This window comes from Lemur catta, chromosome 9 (assembly GCF_020740605.2).
Source record: "Lemur catta isolate mLemCat1 chromosome 9, mLemCat1.pri, whole genome shotgun sequence".
In the NCBI taxonomy this organism is placed as follows: Eukaryota; Metazoa; Chordata; class Mammalia; order Primates; family Lemuridae; genus Lemur; species Lemur catta.
In genome coordinates, this window is record NC_059136.1 from 70,055,560 (window position 1) to 70,083,292 (window position 27,733).

The 27,733-nt window shown below is 37.6% G+C and overlaps 1 protein-coding gene across 1 annotated transcript; it reads right to left on the reverse strand.

The window, feature by feature from the left end:
* Positions 1 to 323: 323 nt before the first annotated feature.
* CA13 (carbonic anhydrase 13) lies at positions 324 to 27,733 on the reverse strand. The gene is made up of 7 exons (XM_045560443.1): positions 27,670 to 27,733; positions 24,291 to 24,488; positions 15,901 to 16,019; positions 9,891 to 9,986; positions 8,463 to 8,525; positions 7,803 to 7,958; positions 324 to 838 (listed from the first exon to the last, which is right to left on the reverse strand). The coding sequence occupies exons 1-7, from the start codon at positions 27,704 to 27,706 to the stop codon at positions 719 to 721; spliced, it is 789 nt and encodes a 262-aa protein (XP_045416399.1). The 5' UTR covers positions 27,707 to 27,733; the 3' UTR covers positions 324 to 718.

Below are 27,733 nucleotides of genomic sequence, written 5' to 3' on the forward strand. Positions count from 1 at the left end.
TTCATCATTAACGTTACTCAGTGAATATGATATATGGTGTAATTCATGACAGTGTGAATAGCCACTGGCATCCTGAGGAATTCCTCACCAAAACTGTATGGGTTATTTTTGATCTGTGGAGTAGACACATTAAGTAGCTATATTCCCTTCTCTCTAACGCTCATATTGTTCATTTTATTAAAACTATCGTCCAATGAGGATCAGTAACATAATCATCATAAAAATTCACTTTAAAAGGAAATACTATCTCCTTTTTATGAACTGAAATAATAACAAAACATTAAGCAGAATCACTTGTTTCATAAAAAGTATCACAATCCTATCATTTGGGAAGCAAATTTAGGTTTTTCACCTAACACCATTGAGAGCTGTAACTAATTCAGTATCTCTGGCAAGGTATAAATTCTGATACATTGTGAGGTTTACAACGTTGACCAAGTTTTCACGCAGGCTGAAGTAGACATACATATTTCATGGGTTTTGATAAATGTCAAAAACGTTCACTGCTTGAATATCCATGAATACGAATCTGAGACAGAGGAGTGATGTTAGTTTAATTAAAGAGATCTGGTTTTCTTTGTGGCACTGAAGCTGATAGTAAAACGGTACCCGTAAGTTCAAATTCTAGGAAGCAAACTATGAGCAGGGATTTTTGTCTTTTGTTTTGTTTCGTTGGCTCTCCACAGTCATGTTGGGGGTGGTCCGCTGGTGACAACTTTTAACGGAAAGAGGCTCTCACTTTGCGGTCCTTCAGGGGCTGTGGTGGTCGGTGATTGCTCAACAAAAAAGCCGCCGCCTCCCCTTCCGCTGTACACAAGAGACTGCGGAATTTGGCCAGCTGTCAAAGGGAAGAGGACAGTTAGTTTCAACATAGAAAGTCACACCAATGTTAACAAATTACCCTGCATAAAATAATTCAGAAACATAGTTTTATGTCTATAACTAGGACCTAAAAATATTGAAATGAAAATGTTCTGTTAAGGGTCACACATAATAAAGCAACTATTTGCTAAATTCTCATCACTGTACAAATACCTACGGGTTCAAAAATTAAGTATATAAGAGTCTTTATTTGCAGATCAAAGTAATAAGAGGAAACATTGAAAATGTAGTTTAAAGAGTACATATCTAGAAATCAAGGATTGTTTTTCAATCTATAAACACACACACACACCCGCCCCTACACCTGACATGTTTTATTACACAAATGGGCTCAACTATACATGCTGCCTTGTAACCTGATATTTTTCACTTAGTATATATTCTGGGTATTTTTACATGTCAATAAATATCAATCTACGTCACTATTTAATTGCTGAAAAGGCTGGGGCATGGTGGCTCCCACCTGTAATCTTAGCACTCTGGGAGGCCGAGGCCGGTGGGTCATTTGAGCTCAGGAGTTCAAGACCAGCCTGAGCAAGAGCAAGACCCCGTCTCTACTAAAAATAGAAAGAAACTAGCTGGACAACTAAAAATATATAGAAAAAATTAGCCAGGTATGGTAGCACATGCCTGTAGTCCCAGCTACTTGGGAGGCTGAGGCAGAAGGATTGCTTAAGCCCAGGAGTGTGAGGTTGCTGTGAGCTAGGCTGATGCCATGGCACTCTAGCCTGGGCAATAGAGTGAGACTCTGTCTCAAAAAAAAAAATAATAATAATTGCTGAAAAGTTTTCTCTTATAGGTAAGTTTTGTAAATTTTTAACAGTTCCTTGGTGGCTTAATATTATTTGTTAAGATTTACGACAGGTCTACAGTAGTAAAATGAAGATTGAAAAAGTACCTGAATAATTCTATCTTCTCAAAAATATTCACCAAAAAATATATTGTCAATTAATACAAGTTTTTGATGTTTTTGTTTTGTTTTCATGAGGACAAATTATTATTAGGAATGAGAACCTCCACTCTCTAAACTTTTTTAATCATCTAATCTTAGAGTCAAGCAAATTCAGACTAAGACATACCCTTTGGGTTTCCATCATCATCATTTACCTGAGGCCTAAAATATTTCTTGTACAGTACTAACGAGAATGGGAGGCAGAGAAGAGAGAGGTCCTTTATAATAAACAGGCAACAGTTTATACCAGCTTTATGGAGACAGGACTGTCCATCATATACAACCAACCATGTATTTCCACAAGTGATATTTTGAGATGTCTTTTAAAATAAGAATACAGATATGGGAAGGAGGAGACAAGTGTTTACAACTTACCATTACTTATGTTTCATTAGACCAGATCATTATAGCTCAAACCAGATGAGACTTAAGAGAATCTCTGGTGAAGAAGCTAATAAAACTAACCTCTGGGACCATCGGGAAGACCCCGTGCCTTCTGCAGCTCATGACAATCCAGGTCTGTCTGGAGCAGCCATTCCAGGTGGCTGTGCAGGAATCCCGAGTCCTGAATCAGAGTGCTGGTTCACAGGTCTCAACTAGCGCAACTTGCCTCCCCAGGGATACCACTGATTCCTCTCAAGACTTGCGCTTTACTTTCTTTCCACACCTCTGGAAACTGATCGTGGCTCCCTGCCTCTGCAGCACTTTGGCCTCACCAGTCTAGAGCTGCATGTGACTTTAGATCTTTCTTCGCCCAGCCTGCTCATTTGGGCGAGAGTCCCTAAACCTGTCCAGATGTCTCATCAAGTCCCTTTATTTTATACTCTGAGTCTTCCAATCATTTGGCCCAGCTAAGTAGACCCCACAGCTGCCCGTACCCACACAGATTTCTCTTGGATCTGGTCTCCTCTACCATGGCACTGGCCTTGAAATGCACATCCCTGGCTGGCCCCCACCAGTCTTACCCTGTCATGCAGTTCCAAGCTTTGTCCCGGCAGAAAACCTGCCCCTCTGTCACTAAGGCTAACTCAGCATCTATAGGTTCAGCTTTGAGGCTGAGGTAGGTGTGACCCGTTTTGCTGGTTTCCTTGGCTCTAATACTAAAATTTTAATTTCCTGGTGTAGTCACCTCAGTCAGCTGAAATACTCTTTTCCAACAGCTCTGTAAACAGCTTTATGTCACCCTCATGTTCAAACATCTTTAATCGCACTCCACTGTCTGCCAAAGTTGGGTAATAATAAAAATAAGCTCTACTCTTATAGAACATGCAGGGCAAGGGACTGTGCTGAGTGCTTTATATTACATCACCTGGTTTAATCCCCGAAATAACCCTATCAATAATATACAATTATCCCATTTTACAGATGGGGAACTTGAGGGATAGCTAGGAAGTTTCAATAAATAAGCTATCCGGCCAATAAACCATGCACTAACCACTGAACTATACTGCATCTCTAACTTGTTTTTTCCCATTTCCTCCTAATCTCTTTTTTTTTTACTTTTTATTATTGAAACATTCAAACATACATAAAGGTAGAAAGAGCTGCGTAATAAACCACCATGAATCCATCACCTAGCTTTAGCAATCATCAACACACAGCCAGTTTTTCATTCGTACTCCCACCCAAGCTCTCTCTCCACTTCCCATCCTACCCAAACTAGATTTTGAAGTAAATTTGAAGCATCATATCGTTTCAGTGTAAACATTTCAAAATATATCTCTAAAATATATAACATTTCTAACAAGTTAATATGCACCCAAAACAAACTCGTTAGCGTGGCTTCCAATCCTCTCAACTACCCTATTCCAACTAATCTTCCTAGATTGATCTATCAATCCACACGATTGTCTTACTCGAAGCCAGTTTTGTGAAGGGTAGTCCCAGAGCATCTGAATGAAAACACTTTGGGTTAATTCTTAAAAATTCAGATTCCTGGACCCTGCTGCAGACCTCTGAATCAGAATTTTTAATAAGACCCAAATATCTACATTTTTATAGGCTTCCCCAGGTGGTTCTTGGACACACTAAAGTTTGAGAACCACAGATACAAAGTTGCCCACATATTTTCTGCATTTCCCTTTCTTGCCCTTATTTATGCTGTTCCTTCTTGAAATTCCTTCCTTTCCTTTGCTACCCCAACCAGTTGCTACCTTTTAATCTTTTAACCATCCCAATGGTTGTTTCCCATGAAGTCTTTCCCCATTTCATCAATGAAAAATAGTCTGTCCTCTTCTTAACTTCCATTACCAAAATCAGCAATTGAGCATTTAAAATTTGTGAGTTTTACTGTATGCAACTAACATAAACAAAAAAGAGGATTTTTTTAAAAGGAGAATAGAATCAAAGCCAAGTATTTTGCACATTGAATTTGAGCAGCTGAGTAAGTCAACTTAGATGATTTAGGATAGCCCAAAGAGATTTGGCAAGAAAAGTCAGCCTTCCAAAGAAAATGACATATTTGTTATCAAAAGTATCAGAAAGCAAAGGCTGGGCATGGTGGCTTGTACTGGTAATCCCAGCACTTTGGGAGGTGGAAATGGGAGGATCACTTAAGACAGCCTGGGCAGCATAGCAAGCCCCATCTCTACAAAAAATAGAAAAATTAGTCAGGTGTGGTGGTGCACGCCTGTAGTCCCAGCTACCTGGGAGGCTGAGGCAGGAAGATCATTTGAGCCCAGGAGTTTGAGGTTGCAGTGAGCTATGATGATGCCACTGCACTCTAGCCTTGATGACAGAGTGAGACCCTGTCTCAAACAACAATAACAAAATATATATATATATATTGGAAAGCAGTTTATCTACCTGCTCAATGGCATGGCACTTAAATCAAGAACTTAGTCCTCAGTGAGTGACTCTAAGAAAGAAAAATGGATCTGAATCAAGAAAAAGAAAATGAAAACATCTTATGTGCCCCCTAGGTCAAACAGTGACTTAGCAAGAAATAGCAATAGAAAACCCTAGAAAAAAAATTTGGCTCCTACTCACTAAAAAGAGGATTTATTCTTCACAGCTAGTGACATTATATGCTGGAATTGGAAAGTGAATAAAAACATTGTTTCTAAGTGACTAAAAGAGCTGCCAAAATTTAGATTAAAAATTATCTTTTGGGCCAGGCGCGGTGGCTCACGCCTGTAATCCTAGCACTCTGAGAGGCCGAGGCGGGTGGATCGTTTGAGCTCAGGAGTTCAAGACCAGCCTGACCAGGAGCGAGACCCTGTCTCTACTAAAAATAGAGAGAAATTATATGGATAACTAAAAATATATACAGAAAGAATTAGCCGGGCATGGTGGCTCATGCCTGTAGTCCTCGCTACTGGGTAGGCTGGGGCAGGAGGATCACTTGAGCCCAGGAGTCTGAGGTTGCTGTGAGCTAGGCTGACGCCACGGCACTCACTCTAGCCCGGGCAACAAAGTGAGACTCTGTCTCAAAAAAAAAAAAAAAAAAAAAAAATTATCTTTTGGAAAGTAACTCTTTAAATCAGTGGTATATACAAAAGACATTTTCATTTTACTTTACATGAAAGAGCTAAGCAACTGAATAATTTTATCAATCTGCTCATGTTTTGGATTTTTTAAACTTTTTACTGTAGAATAATTTTAGATTTACAAAATTATTGCAAAACACTACAAATACTTCCCATATACCCCACACTCAGTTTCCATTATTAGTAACATCTTCTATTAATATGGTACCTTTTCCATGATTAACAAACCAATATTAATATTTCATCATTAACTAAAGTCCTTCCATTCAGATTTCCTTGTTTTTACCTAATGTCTTTTTCTGTTCCAGGATACTACCCAGGAAACAATATTACAGTAGGTAGTCATATTGCCTAAGGCATTTTTTGATTGTGACAGTTTCTCAGACTTACCTTGTTTTTGACGACCCTCTAGTTTTGATGACCTTGACAGTATTGATCAGGTATTTTGTAGAATGTCCCTCAACTGAGCTCTCTGTCTGATGCTTTTCTCATGGTTAGACTGGGATCAGATTTTTAAAATATCTTTTGCTTCACATTTAAAACCACCATAATATCAAATTATAATAACTTGAATTATTACCCAAATAACTTCCTCAATTTTGCTAAAAATTAAAATGACTGAAATTATTCCTGCTACAGTAGATTTAAGTGAATACTTCAATGTGAATTAACAATCACACTATAGCTCTAAAACCCAGCTATTCTTTTATATACTGTATGGCATAAAAAATACATTAAAAATATTAATTCATTGAGCCTCAAATAAAATAAAGTGGTAAATCCACAGCTACACAGTTATAATTTCTAAATTCCACGAAGTTATTTTTAATAAAATTAACTTTATTATTTTTAAGGAACTAAAGTATATATTTTGATATATTCTCTTCCAAATCACCAGTAGATTGAAAAAAAAATAACAAAACAAAATAAAAAGTTATTTTCCAAGTGCCTTGAAGGAATAAAGATATCCTTGAAATATGAGGGAAAACATGATCCCCTTATTATTTACTATCTTGATGTTATAATTTACTAATTCTTAATATTAACCACTTAAATTTAACAAAGAGTAAACAGCTTAGCATGTGAAGAGAAGAAAAATAAACTCTATTAATCAGGCTACTGAATCAGTGGCAGGTCATTTTTATCATGATAAGATGATGGAAAAGTTCACAGAAGTTTTCATGTCAGTCCAGCTCTGGATTTCTATCTGGGACTTTTATAAAATGTTTTCATAAAATATACATCAGGATATTATTTGTTTTTAATCCTAAAGACAAGGTCAATGAGGAGAAACACCCAACAGAAAGTTGGATATGTTCAACACCCTGGAGGATATGTTACTTGAAATGAATGATCTTGGTAAAGGTGAGCCAGATCTAGTCTGATGCAGGTGGGGTGGGGGTGGGGGGGTGGGACAGCTAGAGAGGTGGGCAAGCCCAGAATAGGGGTACTTTATAAACTGCAAAAATTACTAGACTATGTTCATGCTAACGTACTGCAGCACCTAATTCAAAAAAGACAACAAAAACAAAAACACAACAAAACAAAATCTACTAAGAGGCACAACATCCTGGAACACACAGAATCCACCTGTCAGATTAGTCAGCCAAATGGTCCAGAGCTCCAGGCAGAGTTTCTGGGTGTTAAAGACAGGATATCCTGAGTCTGCAGACTCTTGGCCCACCATGGGAGCTCAATAAGCACTTAATAGAAAAATGAGTGAGTAAATGTCTCCACAAGAAAAGCATAGGTGGCCACCCCACAGCCTCTCAGCAAATGCTTAAAAACCTCTCAGGCACCCGCACAAGTGTTGTCAACAAAACTACAGGATCAACAACTTCTCCTCCTCTTCCTCCTTCTCCTCCTCCTCCTTCTCCCTCTCCTCCTCCTCCTTCCTTCCTCCCTGTCTCCTTCTTCTTCTTCTTTAATTGTAGTAAGAACACTTAACATGAGATCTACTCTTTCAACAAATTTTTAAGTACACAATGTGACCTCTTCTTCAACTTAGCAGGCACAGGTTTCTTAGGGCACTGCACTTATCACTGTTCTCAAGGTTCACTTTGAAATCTGTGGGAGAAGCAGGTGCAGGGACTGAGGTTAGACAGGAGAATGTCACCTTCTAGGAGCAGGCTCTCTCTTGATTTTCTTGTTTGTATCCCAGCCTGTTTATATCCCAGACCAAACAAAAGAAAACAAAAGCAAACAATTATAGCCCTTAAATGATGCTTCACTTTCATCAGTGTCACTCTGCATAATATATTTCTAAGAAGTGGGAAAGAAATAATCTAATCACAGAAAGTCAAAGAAGGGGACATAAATCTCATCTAGTCCAGCCACCCATCTAATTAAGGGAAAACACAGGCTTCATAATGTGGCAGAAATGAAGAGCAGAGCTTTAAAAAAAAGAGAAAGAAAGAAAGATTCAGCCCAGTTTACTCTGAGTGAATCAGGATCAACTTGGAAGAGGAGAGGTTATGTACCTGTTGAGAGCTGATGTTTATAGGTTGTTTTAAAATAATCCATGTGACACTCTCGAGAAGAGGTGGAACCGTAAGAGAACCAGGATATGTCCAGTAGTCCCAGGATGGTGGAAGCAGAGATAATGGGTCAAAATTTGTGAATCGAGTTTGTTTACCCTGGGGGAACAAAGAGAATTCCTGAAAATTACAATGGGGATAGCTTTATACAGCCTCAAAACATATACATCCAATAAAATAATATGGAATTATTTAGTATCTTCCTTTAGTATCTAAAAAAAGCATCTGTCTTCATCTTAAAAATTTTAGACAAAGCAGCACATCATATAGAATTATTTAAAAAGCAATAGATTTGTTTTAATATAAGTGGTCTTTAAAACATGTTATGATTAAGGGCTTATTCTATAATACAATACCAGAAATTAATTAGGTATAAATAGATTTATTAGTGATTATTTTAGATAATTTAAGACCCTTTCATAATTTTCAAAAGATAAGTGGTAGTAGGTTACTTCTGCTTTTTTGTCAAGTATGTTGCAAACTTCCTTCAAAACAGGCAGCGTATGCTATGTCTAAGGTCTAAGTCTCAAAAAAGAAAGATAAGAGAATTCAGGAGAGAACAAGGAAATATGTTAATCATTAGCAAATAGTAATTCATTTTACCTTTTCTTTAATGGAATCCAAAATGTCAGTAATCTTTTGCAGTTGGGAATTATGTTCACCAATCTAAAAACATGACATTTTAAAAGAAATGGTGACTTCAACACATCAAGTCCAAATCACTCCATTTCAGCCACTATTTTTAAGTTATTTTTTTAAAAAAACCTAAGCCAGCTCTGAACATACAGTGATTGTTCTGTAACAAAGTTTCTCTTTTACCTGCGGGCCTTATCACAGCAGAAGAATCTGAACAACAAGATAGTATTACAGGGTTTCTGTACTGAACTTTCAGGTTGGTTCTAAAACTAGTAGTAACAGCTTCACATTTTTTCAGCTTTAAGATATAGGTTGACTTGAGAGAAACTTTGATTAGGAAACTCTAATGAAATATCTGCACAATTAAGCCAGATGGGGCATTCAGACTCTAGATCCAAACTATGAGGGCAACAAAATATTAGATGAAAACATCTCCTATTTGCTGCCTAAAATGATTTGAGGTGCCATCAGGGGTGATCTGAATCTACCTGAAGGTTTTAAACCCTTCAGGATTAAGGTGTAGTCTCTTGTCACACCTGGAACCTGCTGTCACCATCCAGACTTGGCGGCCAAAGGCAAAGAACTGCTGCCATCCATGGCTCCCCCCGCATGCTCCCCTAACCTCAGCCCCACGAGTTACCACCTCACACGCAGAGTACGTGGTGTGGCAATAGTCACACCCTACAAGAATGTGGTGGCAGTGGGAGTTGAGAGGCCCAACCCGTCCCCAGGTATGATAACAATACTTGTCTGACCACATGCAAATATTAGACAAAGGAGAATACAACAAAATTTTTTTAACACATCGACTGCCACACAAAAAAAATCAGAAACTTTTCCTTGGGGCCAGTGTTTTATTATGAAAACAGAATAAAAACTTGAAGTATAATTTAAAGGTAAACATAAATAGAAAAATGAAATATATTGACATCTATTCATTTAATACAACATTCATTTAAGAACATCATCGACAAGTAAGATTTTATATATGCTTCATGCAGACCTGGGATCAAAACTAGAGTGAGTTAGATACAATTCTCATGGCAGCTAATGTGTTAAAAATTGGTCAGCACATTGCCACTGTGGTCAGACAAGTGCTTCAAGAATCAGGAACTTGAACTTTATTCGGTCCTACATCTCTAAATAGTGTGTAACCAGGAACAGCCCAGAATAAATTTTTTCTTCTCAGGAACTTAACTGTTATTTCTGCTGCTATTCTCTTTGTTGACCAATGGACAATGAGAAGAATCATTAGCAATGCTCCTAGATAAATATATATTTCAAAAGGAATCGTAAACCTACAATTAGTTTATTATTTAAACATGGTCGAATGTCTTCTCCACTACTGAAACTCTCTACCCAACCTGGCTGATTATGAAATCAATGGACTCTCACCTGTAAAAATACTCCCAAGACAGCTAGTCCGTCTCGCTCATGAGCTGCCTCGACAAAGCTGGGGTATTTGCCTGAATTCCAATGGACAACATGGAGCTGAAAGGGAGATAACAACATGGTTCAAATGTTTTTTAAACATCCTGAAAAACATAAATGCAAATAAAACATTTATGCAGATGTCCTGGTACCGTTCACCCATAAGGATATGTATAATGTATTCTTCACAAGAACCCTGGACAGAATCTTCCTATTTACTTTTGTCCAAAAACAAAAGTTCAAGCACTGAAGGATTAAGATCACTAACCTAGCCTGTGATACACTATAGTAAAGACTATTTAGAATGCCCTGAGCATCCTTCCCAGCCCTGCTGGCCCCAACAAACTCCCACCACTGCCCCCAAGTAACTTGGGGCTCCTCCGTGTCTTCCACAGATGGGATTGCAATGGAGCAGCCTGACATCCGATTGCAGCTGGCAGCAGAGTCCACGGAAAGGGCTTGGGCTCGCAGGTGGGTGGAGAAGTCAACCTCCTGCACGACGGGTTCTCGGGGACAATCCCACTGCCAAGGACAGTGTGGCTGTTCCTGGCACTGCCCAGTTAGATGGTTACCACTACAGTCGAAGACTTTTTATGGCTTGAAAATACAAACTGTCCTCATGAGTAACTATTTTAAGCAGTAATCACACTTTTTTATTAAAGATTAATTTTAATTGCCATATCATAATTGAATACATTTATGGGGCGCAATGTAATGCTTTGATATATGTACACAATGTGGAATGATTTAATCAGGCTAGTTAACATAGCCATTACCTCACTTGCTTATCATTTTTTATACAGTGACTACCTTCGATGATTATGTTCAGATCCTTTTCTAAGAGCAAGTTTTAAGGGAAAAAGAGGCTTTGGGGCCTAGAAACCAAAGTTGTCTGAGGAAAACATTAGGGGGCACTTGGTGTTACTGAGGAGGGATGAAAGGAAAGAAGTGAGAAGGGAAGGAGTTGGAGGGACCTGGAACTCTGGAAAACAGACTTTACCTACTTACCTACTTTGCAACTCTATCCACACTCAAGTAGCCTTATGCAAAACCCAAAGGTGTCCTAAATATTCTACCATTGTAAACAATGCAGGATCCCAAACATATGAACAAATGGGAAAGATTGTAAGGTAACAATGAAGCAGAAAATCACTTTTGGAGAGTCTTCAGTCCTGGTTAAGGGAAGGACAAACCGAGATAGAAGCCAAAGGGCACAGTGACACACCCAAAAGATTTAGCTATGATCATAAACAGTGAAGGCCAGGCCATGCTGTCCAAGGCCTGATATGAGGGACTGACTTCAGATAAGATCTTCTTCTCATGAATCCTCTTGGCACATCAGGAATGGAACACTGATGTGGGTCTTCACACCCAAATCACCCTTTTAGCCAACTGTTACAGAGAGGATTTAGTATATTCAGATACAGGTTTTTATGCCATCCCTTAAATATAACTCTACCAGGCAGCTAATATGAGGGGATTTCTGGATAGATAAGAATTTCCATAAACAGTCAACTATAAAACTATAAAACAGTGTGCCATCCACAAATAATCATGGAAGATTGGTGAGATCCAGACAGAAAAGATAAAAGCAGATTCCCGTGTGCCAAGTTCCAAGGTGACGTGAGATAGTTGGGGGAGGAAAGAAACCTGAAAACATAATTCATCTGGCTCACATGCAATAGATGACGCTACACTGTCAGGGAAGGGCTGATAAGGATGTTAAAGTTGTTTTACGTGGCTCTGTGCCACTGCATCAGCTCACTTAGTAAAAGATGACACCAAAGAGATAGAAAGACGTGAAGTGACTTCTTTAGGGTCACAACCACAACCGGTTAGAAAATGAGTGTGTAACTAAAGAGAGATGAAAATATATAACTACACACACATATATTATATATATATACATATATATATCCTATATGTAACCATCTTCTGTTAGTTAAAAAATACAATGACTATATAAAATATGATGGGAAACTAGAACAAGAAAATCTTTTTGTTTTTTTAATATACCTTGCTTCACTGGCAGCAATACCTTCACAGAGGAACTGATATCTCTTTTATTAGCGTTTATATTAATATTTGAATGAAAACTTAAAAACAACAAAATAGCAAACACATTTCCTGACTAATAATGACAACAGCAGTGATTTGAAGCTGAATGACAAGAAGTTGTAGCCACTGAAAAAACAGAAATTATAAAATTCTTCTCTAGTGGAAAATAACTTCTAAATAATAATTTTATGCAACTTTTGAGTTTTAATCTGCATATTAGTGGCATGTAAAATATACTGCCAAGTAGTATGCCAAAAATCTACCATGAGTGTTGAAATCACAGGTTCATGATTAACTACATATTTAAAATGCTTATTATATATTCTGTATAAACTGTAATCAGATAAAGGTCCAAACACAGAGTGGATGATTACCCAGTTTTTTTAGATGCTTTGGGGATAATTAATCACTTTAGTCTCTTTCTGTAATGTCACAAATCATCATATTAGTCCCCAAATTAAATTTTTATATGTTGCAGTTTTAAATAGTTTTTTCTTCCTTTTGTTTCTTTCCTTCTTTTTTTTTAATTTTATAAGGAAATAACTTGATGATACTCATAAACTTACTACAAAAGTGGATGGAAAATTAATTAACCCCTTGGAATCTGGAATCGTTTCTAGAGGTGAGCACAAAGGGATTCTTTTGAACCTGAAACCAAATGCGAGTGACTCCCAAATGCCACCATCTCCAGCCCTGACCTCTTCTTTAAACTCCAGGTTTGTATCCAACAACCTACTTGAACATGAGCCTAGAATGCCTACGAGGCATCTCAAACTTAACACGTCCAAAACACAAAGTTAATTCCCCTCTTCCACCTGCTCCTTCCTGGGCTTGCACATCTCAGTTAATGGTATTCATACAACCAGGCTCCAAGTTGCTTAAGCCAAAGCCTTAAGAGTGTTTCTAGATTCTTCTTTTTCCTTCCTTCAATTACAATGTCCTATTTATCCACAAGTCCCACTGACTTTTCCTCCCAAACATATCACGGATCTATCCATCTCTCCTCATTTCCACCACCCCCATAGTCAAAATTACCATCATTGCTCACTTCAATGACTTCTGTAACCTTCTAACTTATCTCCCTGCTTCGACATTTGCCCAACAACAGCCTCCTGTCCACACAGTAGCCAGTTACATTTTATAAAATATAGAGCAGAGCGTTTCATTCCCCTGCTCAAAACCTTCTATTGTTTTCTTCCCACTACATTAACGATAAATTCCCAACTGCCCACCCTGCCCCGCAACTCGGTGTGGTGTGGCCTCTGCCTGCCCCTCTGGGACACAGCCCATGACTTTTCCTTTCTCATTAATTCCAATCCTATAGGCCAGTGTCTTCCTCTTCTTGAACGTGCCAACCTCATTCCTACCTTAGGGCATTTGGACTTGCCGTTCCCACTTCCTGGAAAGCTCTCTCTAGATTTTCTTATAGTGTTTTCTTCTTATCATTCAGTCTCAGTTCCACTAACATCTCAAAGAGGCCTTTCCTCACCACCCAAGTCCCTCAACCAGATCACATGGTATTATTCTCATCAAAGAACTCACCACGTACCATTTATTTGTTTATTGTCCGCCTCTCCCACCCCAGCAACCCTGAGATTTGACTCAGACTTTCTCTTTCTCTATCAGCATTTCCTATCTCAACACCAGAAACACAGACTCCTGCCCTCCCTCGCCCTCAAATCCAACCAATCAACAAACCCCACCGGAGCTGCCACTTCCAGCCAGCCGTCTACACCTGCACCATCATCTAGCCCCTGGAACTTCCCCAAAAGCCTCCTCAAAAGCTCTCTTTAGCCACTCCTGTTTCAATCCAATATTCTCAAACTGGAGCTTGAATGATATTTTTGAAATGCAAATATGACCACTTCCCAGTTCAAACCCATTCGATGGCTTCCCATTGCATTTAGAATCAAGTTCACAATCCTTACCACATCACCTAAGTAAGATCCAGCCCTACTCAGCCTCTCCGACTCTGCCTCTGACAACTCTCCTCTTTATTCTCCATGCTCTGATCACACAGGCCATTCTGTTCTTCAAAGGTATGAGGCTCTTTTCCACCCCAAGTCCTCACCCATGATTCCATGCAAAACCACTGCTGTCTCTCCCCTTGGCCTGGCTCCCTCCCCTTCAGCCTTCAGATTTTCAGTTAAAAGCCTCTGACCCCAAGTTTGGTTTAGGCTGCATGTTACGGGACCTGTGGCATCACTACTTCTTTCCAGCACTCCCTTCAGGTAAGCATGAGTTCGCTGTGCAAAGATTGGGGATGTGGTTGCTCTCAATGAATTCTTACAGAGTGAACGAATATATGAACCAATAAAATAACAAATAGCCTTAGATGCATACTAAAGAACAGTATGAAATTGCAGTCAAACCTTTGTCCACAAAGCTTTATCTACAAAGACAGCCCTTAATCTTCAGGACAGGACTCTGAGCCTCAGGATATGAGAGCCCTTTTCAAAAAACTACTTGCCAACTGGCAGTAAACCTCTCTGAGAGTAGATCATACTTTCAAGTGTATGAAAGTACAAGCCGTAACCAGAAAGCAATGTAATCAATTTCCCTAAGCTGCAAAGGAAAATTAAAGTCCAGTGATCCAAAGCAGCCAACAATTAACCCCCAGGGAGATTTCAAGATTTAGAACAATATGTTAAATTTAGAACATAAAACTTTAGAAAGCAAACAGGAAAACTATTCTGTAGATGATCGAAACTGAGACATTCCACAGATTCAGGAGTCCCACTTTCTCCATTCTTGGCATCTTTGTCCATCACCAGAGAACAGTGTATATGTACATTCTATTCCTCTACCCTGAGGACAGAGCAGTTGTCATACCCTAAGGCACCTGGCTTCAAACAAAAGTGATTTACTTGGCAAAACAGACATTTTGGGTAATAGCCTCAAGGGCAGATACACATGTTAATGGAAGAGCGAAATTGCAAAAAAGTTGTTTGCTGGATGTCTTTGAACAGCAGGGCTATACAGGTACATCCAAACTCCACAGCTCAGTAACCAGAACGTGAAGAAAAACTGTACTTGCCTGATAACATTGCTCTGTCTTGCCTAGCTGACTCACAAGCCAAATTATTTTCACTTGAATAGTTTTGGTTTAGTCATCCAATAATTCACTTTCATCTCATGGTCAAGTTGGGTGTTAGTAATATTTCATCATATTAAAACTTGAAGCATATTACACTTTGCTCTTTAAGCAGAGGATTAGAAAAAGCAGAGTATTATTAATGAATATAATTATAAAGAAAAAGGACTAACTTCCGAGTCGGAAAAAAAAAAAACAAGTCAATAAATGCTTTCTTGTGTTATGTTTTACCAATGACCTCAATAATTAGCAGAGATTCTATTTTATACCTGAAAATGCAGAGGTAATGTAGAGTTTAGGAGAGTTTGTGTCTTTATATTTTTTTGCTAAGTGGAATTTTGCCATTTTCTACCACCTATTTAAATGTGGGATTTACATATTAGTATATGTTTGTATCTGGCCCAAATATGAACACAGTTGAACTTAAAAAACAAATGTTTCTTTCTCTCCCTTCTCACTGGCCTTTCGGGAGATACAACAGATAGGTAGAAAGAATTTGCAATTTGGTATCAGACAGAGCTGGGTTTAAACCTATCTCAGTGTTTCCTAGCTGGATCAATTAGTTATACTCTCCAGTCTCCAATTTACTCATTTCTAAAATGCGAACAGATAATCCTAAATTCCCAGGGTTAACTTAATGCTTAGAAGGGCAACATTTGAAGCTCTCGTATTTATAAATTCTCGTATTTAATGAATAAAGCAATTTCAGACGCTGAGATACCTAATTGGCTTGGGATCTATTTTGGATCAAGAAAGTTGTCCCCTACACCCCTTAAGTCTCATCACACAGGCAAACCCCGACTCAAAGACGTGGTGGCTTACCTCTGCGGCGTATCTCACTCCGTCCACCACGTGCTCGGAGCCATGGTCATCGGCGCACCCCCAGTGAAGGTGGAATTGTCGTAACCTGTAGCTTCCAGTGAGAGGGCCCCCACGCAGAACTAAACACCGACAGATTTTAAATTGTTAGCAAGAAAAAAATATTTACAGATGCTGCCGCAACCTGCAACATCTCCCTGAATTACTCTGCTTCCGTGTCCTCCAAAGAATTCTTTACAAATGTGTCATTCGGTTTGCTGAAAAGAATACAACTTTTAGATGTGTGTGAAGTGAAAACAAAACATTTTAAAAGGTCAGAGAGTCCAAAATACAGATTTTTATGGAACACCTGGGAAATCACAGCAGACATAGTGTTTAAAAAGTAGAAGAAATTAGAAATTCAGAAAGGCAAGGAACTACCCTGAGGATAAGCCAGCCTCTCTGAATAAGGATGTGATATGCAGAAAGGTCCGGTTTGACCTTGATAGACCAGTGCAGCATTATGGTTAGGGCACTGCTCTGGCTTTCTTTCTTTTTTTTTTTTTTTTTTGAAACAGTTTCACTCTGTTACCCCGGCTAGAGTTTAGTGGCATTATCATAGCTCACTGCAACCTCAAACTCCTGGGCTCAAGCACTCCTCCTGCCTCAGCCTCCCAAGTAGCTGGGACTACAGGCACATGCTACCACACCTGGCTAACTTTTGTATTTTTTGTAGAGACATGGTCTCACTATGTGGCTCAGGCTGGTCTCAAACTCCTGGCCTTGAGTGATCCTCCCACCTCAGCCTCCCATAGTGTTAGGATTACAGGCATGAGCCACCACACCCTGCCCTCACATTCTCTGTTATTAACTGTGTGATCCTGGACAAACTAACTCCCATGTCTAAAAACTGAACACAGTAATGGGACCTAATCCTAATACTGTCACGAAAATAGAAGAAAAATTAAACACAAAGCACTTTCACTGCCTGACACACAATTAGCATCATGGACATGTTACCTATTACTGTTAAATATTATCCTATCATTGTTATTATTACTACAAAAATTGGCCAAGTGAGCACATCTTTTGTACTTAAATTCTATATTCTTGGGGAAACATGAAATACAGGACAAAATTAACCTTTTAAAAAACCCATCATATCTTTGTCAATTTGGCAAAGCACATTTTAGTACTTTCCCTCAATAAATATGATCTCCAAAACAATTCCAATACAATAATATCTTAAGTATCTAGAAAAGTTTCTTAATAGAAAACATAATCCCTAAACCATCTCTTTACTGACCATGTTTAAAGGATATGGGAGGAGAAGGAAGTGCTGGATGCTGGATACACCATAAGCATTACTAAACTGCCATTAACACCCAGTAGAATTAAGTGTTAGATTGGCGAGGTGCAGCTTTAACAATAGTTTAATTTAAATTACCTTCCTCTTCAGAGATGCCCTATAAACACTGTTGCAAAATTTGTCAAGAATGACCTGCCTTATATAAGATGTTAAAAATTATCACATGCAGTCATCTATACAAAGCAAGAGGGGGAAAAAGGCAGAAAAGATAATACGTTTGCCTAAGGCAAACCTCTCCTTGAGCTATGCCGTAGGAGAGGGAATGGTCCAGACTGCCATGTGCATTGACCAGTAGAGCTGGCTGAACTCACTTCTTCCTTACTCAGTTTGACTCAGATGAAGCTGAACATTGGTGATTACAAGTTGCTGCAGCGATTGGAATCAGCAGACCTGGGTACAGACCCAGTGTAGCTGCTAAATTATGTGAGCTTTCAAAACTCACTTAAGCCTCTCTGGGCTTCAGCTTCCTTGTCCGTATTTGTGTTTATCTGTCTATTTTTAATTAGGAGATTGAATTGGATGATCCTTAACTTCAAAAATTCTTAAAACTGCCTAGGAAAAAATTGTGAGCTTACATAATAGATATTGTTTGGAAGGTTGAATGGTTGGGGCTTCCTTCAGATTTATTTGGATCCAGATTTCATTATAATAAGTAAAGATAGCTATTTCCAAAGCACTCTAAAAAATAAAAGAGAAGAGAGAGCCACGTAGATCAAACTCTAGGGTTTGGTCTTCTGTTGCCCTGTTAAAAACTGATTAATTTTTACTGTTTTTTTGTCCCACTGGACAATGTTCACGAGGGCAAAGACTGTTTGGGTCCCCGCTATTGCCATCACTTAGCAGAGAAGATGCACAATAAATATTTGATAAATGAATGATAAAATATTTGATTTGTCTTTTTACAAATACTTTCAAGGTGATTCACAGATAAATTAATTTAGAAGGCACATTTCCATAAGTGACACCACAGCCCGTATACATTACACAATCTGTATAGGTTATAAATGAAATGGCATTCTAAATGAAAAGAAATCAATAGCTCTATTGTGTTTTCTTCCCCTTGCTGTTGCATAATGAAAACTGAGCTGAACCATAAAGTCATTCCTTCACAGATAAAAAGCAGATTAGAGAGCTTGAGTAATCAATGTGGAATTGACTTTGGGAAACTATGCAAGCAAGCTGGCTCTGGAGAAAGAAAGTGATACAAAAAAACACACATTGTTAGGGAAACATCCAAGAATCATGGTTGATCTCTGGAAAGTCTGCTCTGAGTCCAGGGTTTAAAGCCAGATTATCACAGCTGTGCTTAGTCAAGCAACTAGGATTGCCTTATGCTTTACATATTTGGACTTCACATTTGAATCTTTCAACTAAAATATCCAACCTGGGATCATGATCAGCAAATGCCTAATTGTGGAGAAGACCATCTTCTTGGAGCAGTCTTCTTCCAAAGAAATACAAGGTGGGAAAAAGTAAGTCAAAATATCAAGGTTTATTTGTTAATGACTTCGAGACAGTCTATAATAAGACACCTAAACTATGGTATAAAATGAATAATGGCAATAAAAATTATTTTTAATGAGAATGAATTTAGTGTCCTCAAGTGTCAAATCATTCATCTTACTTTTCAACTTAGATAAATAAATAAATATTATTGTCTTCATTTAATGTTAAAAAACGAGTTATCATTTCTCCAAAATCACACTTGACATATATGAGGGCTGTCTGGAAAGTATCCAACCATTGTTAATATAATGAGAACGATTTGCGGGACACCAATGTAACCTGGCCGCCAAGGACAGTGGACTGAAATGCACATGCGTGAACAATAAACGACTTCACTGTATTAGTCAGCGGGGTGCTAGATGCCATTGAGTGAGCGTGTGTACTGTGTGGCCGTCACATTCAAAATGACTGAGCAAGTAGATCAATGAATGTGCATCAAATTTTACATTAAGCTTGAACATTCTTCCACGGAAACTATTCAGAAGATTCAGAAGGCTTTGAAGGCTTTCAGGGACGATGCAATTAGTGCAGTGCAAATAAAAGTGTGGCCTAAACATTTTAAAGATGGTCAAAAATCTGATGAAAGTGATCCATATTCTGGAAGGCCTGCAACAAGCAGAACACCTGAGAATGTTGAACGTGTACAGGTTGGGTTAAGAGACGCTGGGAGAACTGTGTGAGGTCCCAAGGTGCCTACTTTGAAGAAGATTGAGGTGTCATTGTCCTATGTACAATGTTTCTTGTATCTTCTTCAATAAATGTTTCTATTTTTCACATTACATGGCTGAATACTTTCCGGACAACCCTCGTATAGTCTATTTACTCTTTCATTTAGAATTTATTCTTTTAAAATCTATTCCAAATAATACACATTCATACAGGAGGTCTCCAGAGATTAAGAAACCAGGGTTACATCCCATAAAAGTTAAGGAAAAATATAATATCTTAGTAAAAGAATCTTTGCTATTGACTATGTGCTGCAATGACCAACAACATTGTGAAACTTGACATGTATGCTTCTCTACTGCATTTGACTTTCTAAATGGTAATTTGCTAACCTTGCTCATTTTCCTAAACTACACTGAAGTCAGCTGCCTTGAATGATAAGAACAAGCTGGCAACAAGATCAGAAAAAAAAAATATTACAAATCACCACATTTGTCTGCTCATATACTTACTGTCTATCCCACTAGTATATAAATTTCTTTAAAGCAGAAATTGTCTTGATCACCTCTATTTCCAGTGCGTAGGACAGTGCCTGGATCAATTAATATTACTAACATAAAATAAAAGACCTCACCTGTAAAAGTACTCGTCCGCACATGTTAGTTTGTAAGGTTGCTACTGAAGTTACCTGGGAATCACTAAAGGGTATATTCTTAGAACTGGTGAACCCGATGAAAGCCATAGCTTAATCACTGTATGGTAAGCTGTCTCTTTGACGTAAAGCTAAATGAAAAGCACATATGTGATTGATTAGCATGGAATCCAGGGAAAGAAGGGCTACAAATCTGCCAGGATTACATCATGAGAAACAGAGAGATCAAAGGACATGGACGCTCTCAGTCACTGGGGCCTTGTATTCTTTATGGAGCCAGGAGAGCCTTCCTTACATTTGACTTCTTTTGCTCAGATTATATCCACATCAAGCTGCTTTCTGATCATTCATTCATTCAACAGTTATTAAGCGCTTACTAGGGGCCAGCACCTATTCAATGCTGAGGATGCAATCATGAGCAAGGCTATTCTTATCCTCAATAAACCTAGTCTAGTGAAGGAAACAGATAATTATAATAAAGTTTTTAAATATATAATTATCCCATTGTTGTAGATTACCAATTCATTTTCCTGGATATCTTGGCTCCTGGGGGGATTACACACATAAGATACGTCCACACCCTGTATCTTTTTCTGTTTGTTGTTTGGTTTTTTTAAATATAGAACTTAAGATCTTGTGAATTTGGATGACTTCAGGCAGTTACCTAGAACTAGATAATGAGACTGTGATTGGGACTTAATCTATGTATGCTAAAGTACCCTCATGCCATATCATAGTATTTTCCACATCCTTCCACCATACAAAAAAAAAAACTTTTTGGGGGGTAACTTACATTCATTGAGTTCCTACTGTGTGCCAGGCGCCATGCTAGGTAGACAAGTAAGACATAGCTATTGCCCCCTGGGGAGTCTTTAGCTCAGTGGAAAAACAAGAGAAGCAATTACAACACAGCATGGAAAGTTCTGTGATAGGACAAGTCCAGCAGGCCCTGGACACCTCAGCAAAGGTGGCAGGACCAGTCAGGTGAGGTTCCCAAAGAGGTAAGATACTGTCTGAGTCAAGAAAGACCAGTAGCTGGGGTGAGAACAGCCTAGTCTTTACTCATGAGATTACAATTTCCCCTGTATACAACAGCCAATTGGAATTCTTCCTAAAGAATTTCACATCCACCTGCTTCCTTTTTAAAGGACTATTAAAATTCTGAAGGGTGGTTCCTGGAAGATTAACTATAGGATACGGATGTGCCCAGCCAAACAAGCCCTGCAAGGACCCTGAGGAAGATCTCATGCCTGTGGTTTATTGACTGGTGGGATTGACAGTTAATTTTGGTCAAGAATGGCTACTTTTCATGGAAACTTTTATTGAAATTAAAAAGGGTTTTGCTATAGAAAGTGTCTTTGTGTTTTTTACAGTTTACCAAAAAAAAAAAAGCAACAACTTATTTTGTTTAACTATAGTGATTTCTACTTTTTCATTGATTTAATCCCCAAAATCGACATAAGACAATCTCTTTTGGTTTATCTTGAAAAAAAAAAAAGAATAAGATCATGACCCATATCTATATAGCTTCTGTCTCAAAGGAGTACAAAGTACTTCATGGACATTTTCAATTAATACTGGTAATTTCACTGTGATCTAGATAAGAACAAGATCTCTGTTTAAGGGAAAGAGCACACACTACTAATCACAAAGTATCAAATCTGACACAAACTGGTTTCATGATTAACCCAAGTTAGAGGGAAAATGAGAGGAAAAGAGAAAAAGAGGAAGAAAGAGAGAGACCTGTATTGTTATGGAGCAAATTAGAGTAGGAATTTTTTTTTTACCACTAAAGCTACCTACATTTATAAAGAAAAGACATAAAGTTTTCGATGAAGTACAATCTAATAATTTCTTATTCTAAAACGAGGAATGGGTAGCCTCACCTTTTTTATGTTTGAGATATTTTAAACAGTGTCAAACTACGATTATGGGTGCTATAAACTTTGCATTAAGAAGCCTTGGACTACTTTTACAATATATTAATTATATTCATCACACTTATTATCATGGATTCACAAAATTGAGAGCCTGAAGGAAATACAATTGAATATATATAAAAAGTCAGGTCTCTCCTCCTTTAACCCCCAAAAAGGTTGAAAATACCATGGGTTAATATTTCTTTATTCATTTTTACAATGCTTTGATGAAAATGTATCACTTTTATGAATTTGACAAATATAAGGAAGAAATTTGTGTGGGCTTATAATTTTTGCTAACAATAAAGGTTTACAGAAATACAAGACATTACTACTAAAATCAATCTGAGCTTAATGAATAAGTGAAAACTTTCTTCTAATTAAGGACTTTCTAAATTTAACTATAAGTTTTCATTAATAGAGCAAATACAACATCATCCAAATATTAAACTAAAAATAAAAATAATTTTTCAGAAGCCTTAAAAAAGTTATGAATCTAATCTTTTCTCTCATCTTGCTTGTGAACATGATACCTTGGGCAGTATCTATGCTCAGACAGTAGGTATGCTTGAAGAATTAAATGTTTAAGAAAATGTTCTTTTCTTCTTCATTTAGCTAATAAATTAACAAATAAAGTTTTATTTGATGGATCCTTTATTCACAGTATGAAAGACATTACCCCATGAACTAATCAAACAAAACTTTTATTACAAATTCTAGAAAAAGTACTAATAAGAAATATACAGTAAAGAGGTGTTTTAATATTCGTTCTTTAAAAAAAAATTAAACCGGCCAGGCGCAGTAGCTCATGCCTGTAATCCTAGCACTCTGGGAGGCCAAGGCTGGTGGATTGTTTGAGCTCAGGAGTTCAAGACCAGCCTGAGCAAGAGCGAGACCCCATCTCTACTAAAAATAGAAAGAAAATTAGCTAGACAACTAAAAAATATATAGAAAAAATTAGCCGGGCATGGTGGCGCATGCCTGTAGTCCCAGCATATTGGGAGGCTGAGGAAGGAGGATCCCTTGAGCCCAGGAGTTTGAGGTTGCTGTGAGCTAGGCTGACACCACGGCACGCTAGCCCAAGCAACAGACTGAGACTCTGTCTCAAAAAAAAAAATATATATATATATATATATATTAAACTTCTTTTCCTCCTTTAAATGTCCATTGTTAGGAGAATGACACATAAATTATGATACAAGCATAGCTGATACAATTCAGTTTCTTAAATAAGAGCATTAGATCTACATATTTTAACCTGGAAAGATGTCTATGAAATATTTTTAAATGGGGAAAATTTTCTAAGTAGTATAGCATTACTTCAAATTTATTTTTAAAAAGAAAACGCAAAATAAGCATAATACAAATGTATGTATGTATGCATGACTTAAGCATTGAAATGTTATGGAAAAATATAACATTGGTTGCTTCAGGAGAGGCTGTGGGGGAAAAGAAATATTAATTTTTATCATATGTTTCTGTATTATTTATTATATTATTTATTATATGTGCATATTACTTTTATGATTAAAATAAGAAAATGACCCTACAGTGGTGGCTCATGCCTGTAATCCCAGCACTCTGGGAGGCCAAGGTGGGAGGATCACTTGAGGCCAGGAGTTCGAGACCAGCCTGGGCAACATAGTGAGCTCTCATCTCTATCAAAATTAGAAAGATTATCCAGGTGTGGTGGTATATGCTTGTAGTCCCAGCTACTCAAGAGGCTATGGCAGGAGGATTGTTTGAGTCCAGGAGTTTGAGATTGTAATGAGCTATGAGAACGCCACTGTACTCTAGCCCAGGAAATAGAGTGAGGCCTTGTTTCAAAAAATTTTTTTATAAATAAAAATAAAATATAATAAGAGAATAAGATATTTTTTTAAAACTAACGTTTTTCTATTAAACCATGTACAAATGACACTATAGGTTTGCAAAGAAATGCTAAAATAATTATGACTAAAACTTTACAGAAACAAGTCATGAATTATTTATAAAATACTACTAAATTTCAATATTTTCATAATTATAAATACTAAGTGAAGTTATAATAACAAGCTAAGATCAATTTTAAATTATCAGGCAACATACCCTTTTCTAAATACCCTTTTGTATTTTTTTAAGGTAACATTATCGGAAGGTCCAAATATACAAAGGATATCTCAATTCACACGAAGAAAAAAATATACTTCAATTTGGCAAATTCCCAGTCTAGCAAATACAAAATATGAAAGATAAGAAAGTGCAGCCTAATCATCCAAACCCCTCACCCCCTGCCCCTCAAAAAAACAAAAGAAAAGCCAACCTGACTTGTCCTCTGTGTCATCAAAGTCCACGTTGAATGAATGGCCGCTGTTGCTGATGATTTTAGCTGAGCTTGGGTCATACTTGATGCTAAGGGGTCGGAGGGAAGAGTCATATTTCGCCTCTTTGGTTTTAATCTCAATTGGAGATTGCTGATCACCATCAGCAATAGGAAAAAATTTATTCCAATGAACAGGACCTTAATTAAATACATAGGACCAAAAGAAAAGGACTAAGTAAGTTCTTTCATTCAACAAATATTCATCAAGCATAATGTACTGTGCTTGAGACTTAGACCAAAGAAAAAACAAAAATTAATAAAATGAGATTCTCATGTTCAGAACCTTGGCATCTAATTTTTTATAAGACTAGTTGTTTTTATTATAGATGTGGGAAACTCCTCGTTTGCATAAGTCATTTTCAGAATTACAGTAACACTTGTAGACAAAGGAGCATGTAAATTTTATAAAGCACTTTCCAAAGGTACCCTTCTATCAAAATGAAAACAATAGCACAATTCATCATTGAAAACAATGAGATTCAATCTCAGCTCCAAGAAAGAGCTGTGGTTGCTCCAGAGGTCAAGTTTGTGGGGTTGGGAGAGTCAAAGGAGCCAAGAAAGCTGTATATCAAAGAAAGGGTGTCCTTCTTAAAGATGCTGTCCCTAGTTCTTTCTTCTTTCTTCTATCACTCACTGGTATGTTCTAGTGTTACGCAGGCCTCAACTCAATTACCATGATGTCCAACTGGCATACCAAAAAAAAAAACACATAAATTTTCACATAGGATAATCTGAACAAAATGGCTGCACCATGTCCAGAAATATAATATTGTTGATTATCTGCAGTGAAGTTAGGTTGCAATTTATTTCTCCTTTTCTACATTTCACAAGGTCCTTCTGTGGTTATTGCCAATGTTACATTTGAATTCCAACAAAAGGGACAACAATCATCCTGATCCTCTATTCAAAAAGTCAAAACTGCATCAAGGTCGCAAATCAGACACGTTAGGTATGTGTCTGCCTTCTATTTTACTGCCACCAAGTATAGGCTAACCTACTGAGAATTAGATTTCAAATATGCAATGCATGTGCTACAACATGTTGTTGACATTTTTCCAATCAGGAAAGAGCTTCTTTCTCCTCCTAATTCCTTTGTTCTCCTATTTCCGGTTCCTTATAACCAGAACTATTTTCAAAAGAAAAATCAAACCAAAATAAAATAAAAATATCAATACTTTGCATCAAATACCCAGTATTATCTATTAAGCATTACAGTCAGTTCATTTCCCTGCCTTTTAAAAAGGCACCCTTTTAAAATTTTCTAAAATGTCCAACTTTAAACATCATTCTTAAGTAGAAACATATGATGGCTCCAAACTTGATTCAGGAACTTTTAAATATCCTCAGGGATATACAGTTTTCAGTAACATCACATTCCCTAAACTAAACCAATATGACGATCAAAGGTTGGTGGAAGATGTTGTAAGTTGTTTGTGAAAGCGGTACCCCTTTCAGAGCTTCACCACTTGATGATCCATTTCATCAGTGCTGCCATTCCCAATTCACTTCCTTTTATCTCCCCAGGGGCTGGTTTTGCCAATGTCTAAACAGAAAACAGGCAACAAAACTTGCCTAGTCAAGATACAACACATTTCCAGTAGGATTTTGCCAGTTAATCTACTGAAAGGTGTGGTCCTCAGAGAGTGATTTCATCTAAAAGAAGGGAATAAATAGTCCTACAATTCCTAACAAAAATGCAAAGATCACTCCTTATAAATGGCTTTTCTAAAATGGATTTTTAAAATTTCTGAAGATGAGCTTTATTGGGGCCAATAAATTCTAACCTATTAAAGAATAATCAGTACCCATTGATTGACATACCCTTCTTCTTAAGTACCATGAGGGCACTGTTGCCACCCAGTGACTATTAAATAACAATAATATCAGTTATACCATTCCTCATACAAAAAAGATTTAAAAAAATAATAAAAATGATTTCAGCAGAAAGGGAAATGAAATTTGTTTTGTGTTTTGTCCCTAAACATAAACTGGAAAAAAGTAAGATTATAATTATGAACTCTATCCAAAAAAAATCTGGCTATATTGTGCTTATGATTATTAAAGTGCTAAATTTCACTCCCTACCATGTTTAAGCTAGCATGTTAATCATAACTTTAAACAGGCTACAATTAGAAATGGAATTTTTCTGTTTGTGAAAGTAAACTTTCCATAAAATTTGTCTATACAGTACTGTTCAATAATGTACGTGCAAACAATCAAAGGAATGCATTATTATTCACAGCCTTAATTTTTCTGTTATCATTTATTTACTTTTTAAAATTGGCAAATAAAAATTGTATGTATTAATGGTGTGCAGCATGATTGATATTTTGAAATATGTATACATTGTGGAATGCTAAATTGAGCTAACACACCCCTAATTTGGGCAGTCATTCACTATAGGCTTTCTTGGTGTCACTTTGCAATTATTTCAAATAATCATTACTAGAAACAATTCAGTTTAATGTAAACACAAGAAAAATGCTTTACTTTTGATAACTTAGGATATACAAGAAGAAAAGTATACATCTTATTATTGTCTCTCCTATCAATAAATTTTTATCAATGTTTTATAATTTCAATAATCCTTTGCTAATCTTCAGTCTCTGCACGGATAAGTGTGGAAAGAGAGGAAGAAAACAGTGAAGTAGCCCAAAATATAACTTCACTTCCCAGCAAGAATCGCTTAGGCTTACTAAAGTCAACAGTAACAGTCAACCCACTGCAAATTGCTGTGGGAATATTTTACAGTAACAGCTATTAAGAAATTTGCAGCATTCTTGGTTTGCCAAGAAGGCAACTTAATCTTCAGTGTCACAATGCAAGTTAAGATTTCTTAAACATATTTTCAAAGATTTTTCCATGATTTCTTTTTCCCAAGCGAATAATGAGCTTAAATGACTAAAAGCGAACTCGTCCTTATTTCATTAAAGTATGTCATCAGACTTCTAATCTCTAAGCCTTTAATTGCTAAGTGGTTGTTACGGGGGAAAGTCCTCTGCTCTTCAGATGAAGGTGAACGGACTAGGTAAGAAGATTCGGGGGTCCGGGGCATCCTGACACAGCTCACATACACCAACACTGCCCTCCACTACTAACACCCCACAAAAGAGGCTTTCCGTGTCTACACTGGCAAAGCCGCCCTCCGCTTCCTGCATTCGGCTCTGAGAAGTGCTTCTCAGTTGAAAGCAAAGAAGAGCCCAAAGTTGCTGGCGAGTGAGAGATGAGCAGCGCCCGGTCCGCGGGCGCCCGGGCATCGGGCCAGCCCCCTCGGCCGCCCCCTGCGCGAAGCCCCCTCGGATCAGGCAAAGGCGCTCACCGTTGTGTTCGGCGTAGCCCCAGCTGAGCCTCGCCATGGTCCCTCCGGGTACGGGGCAGAGGGA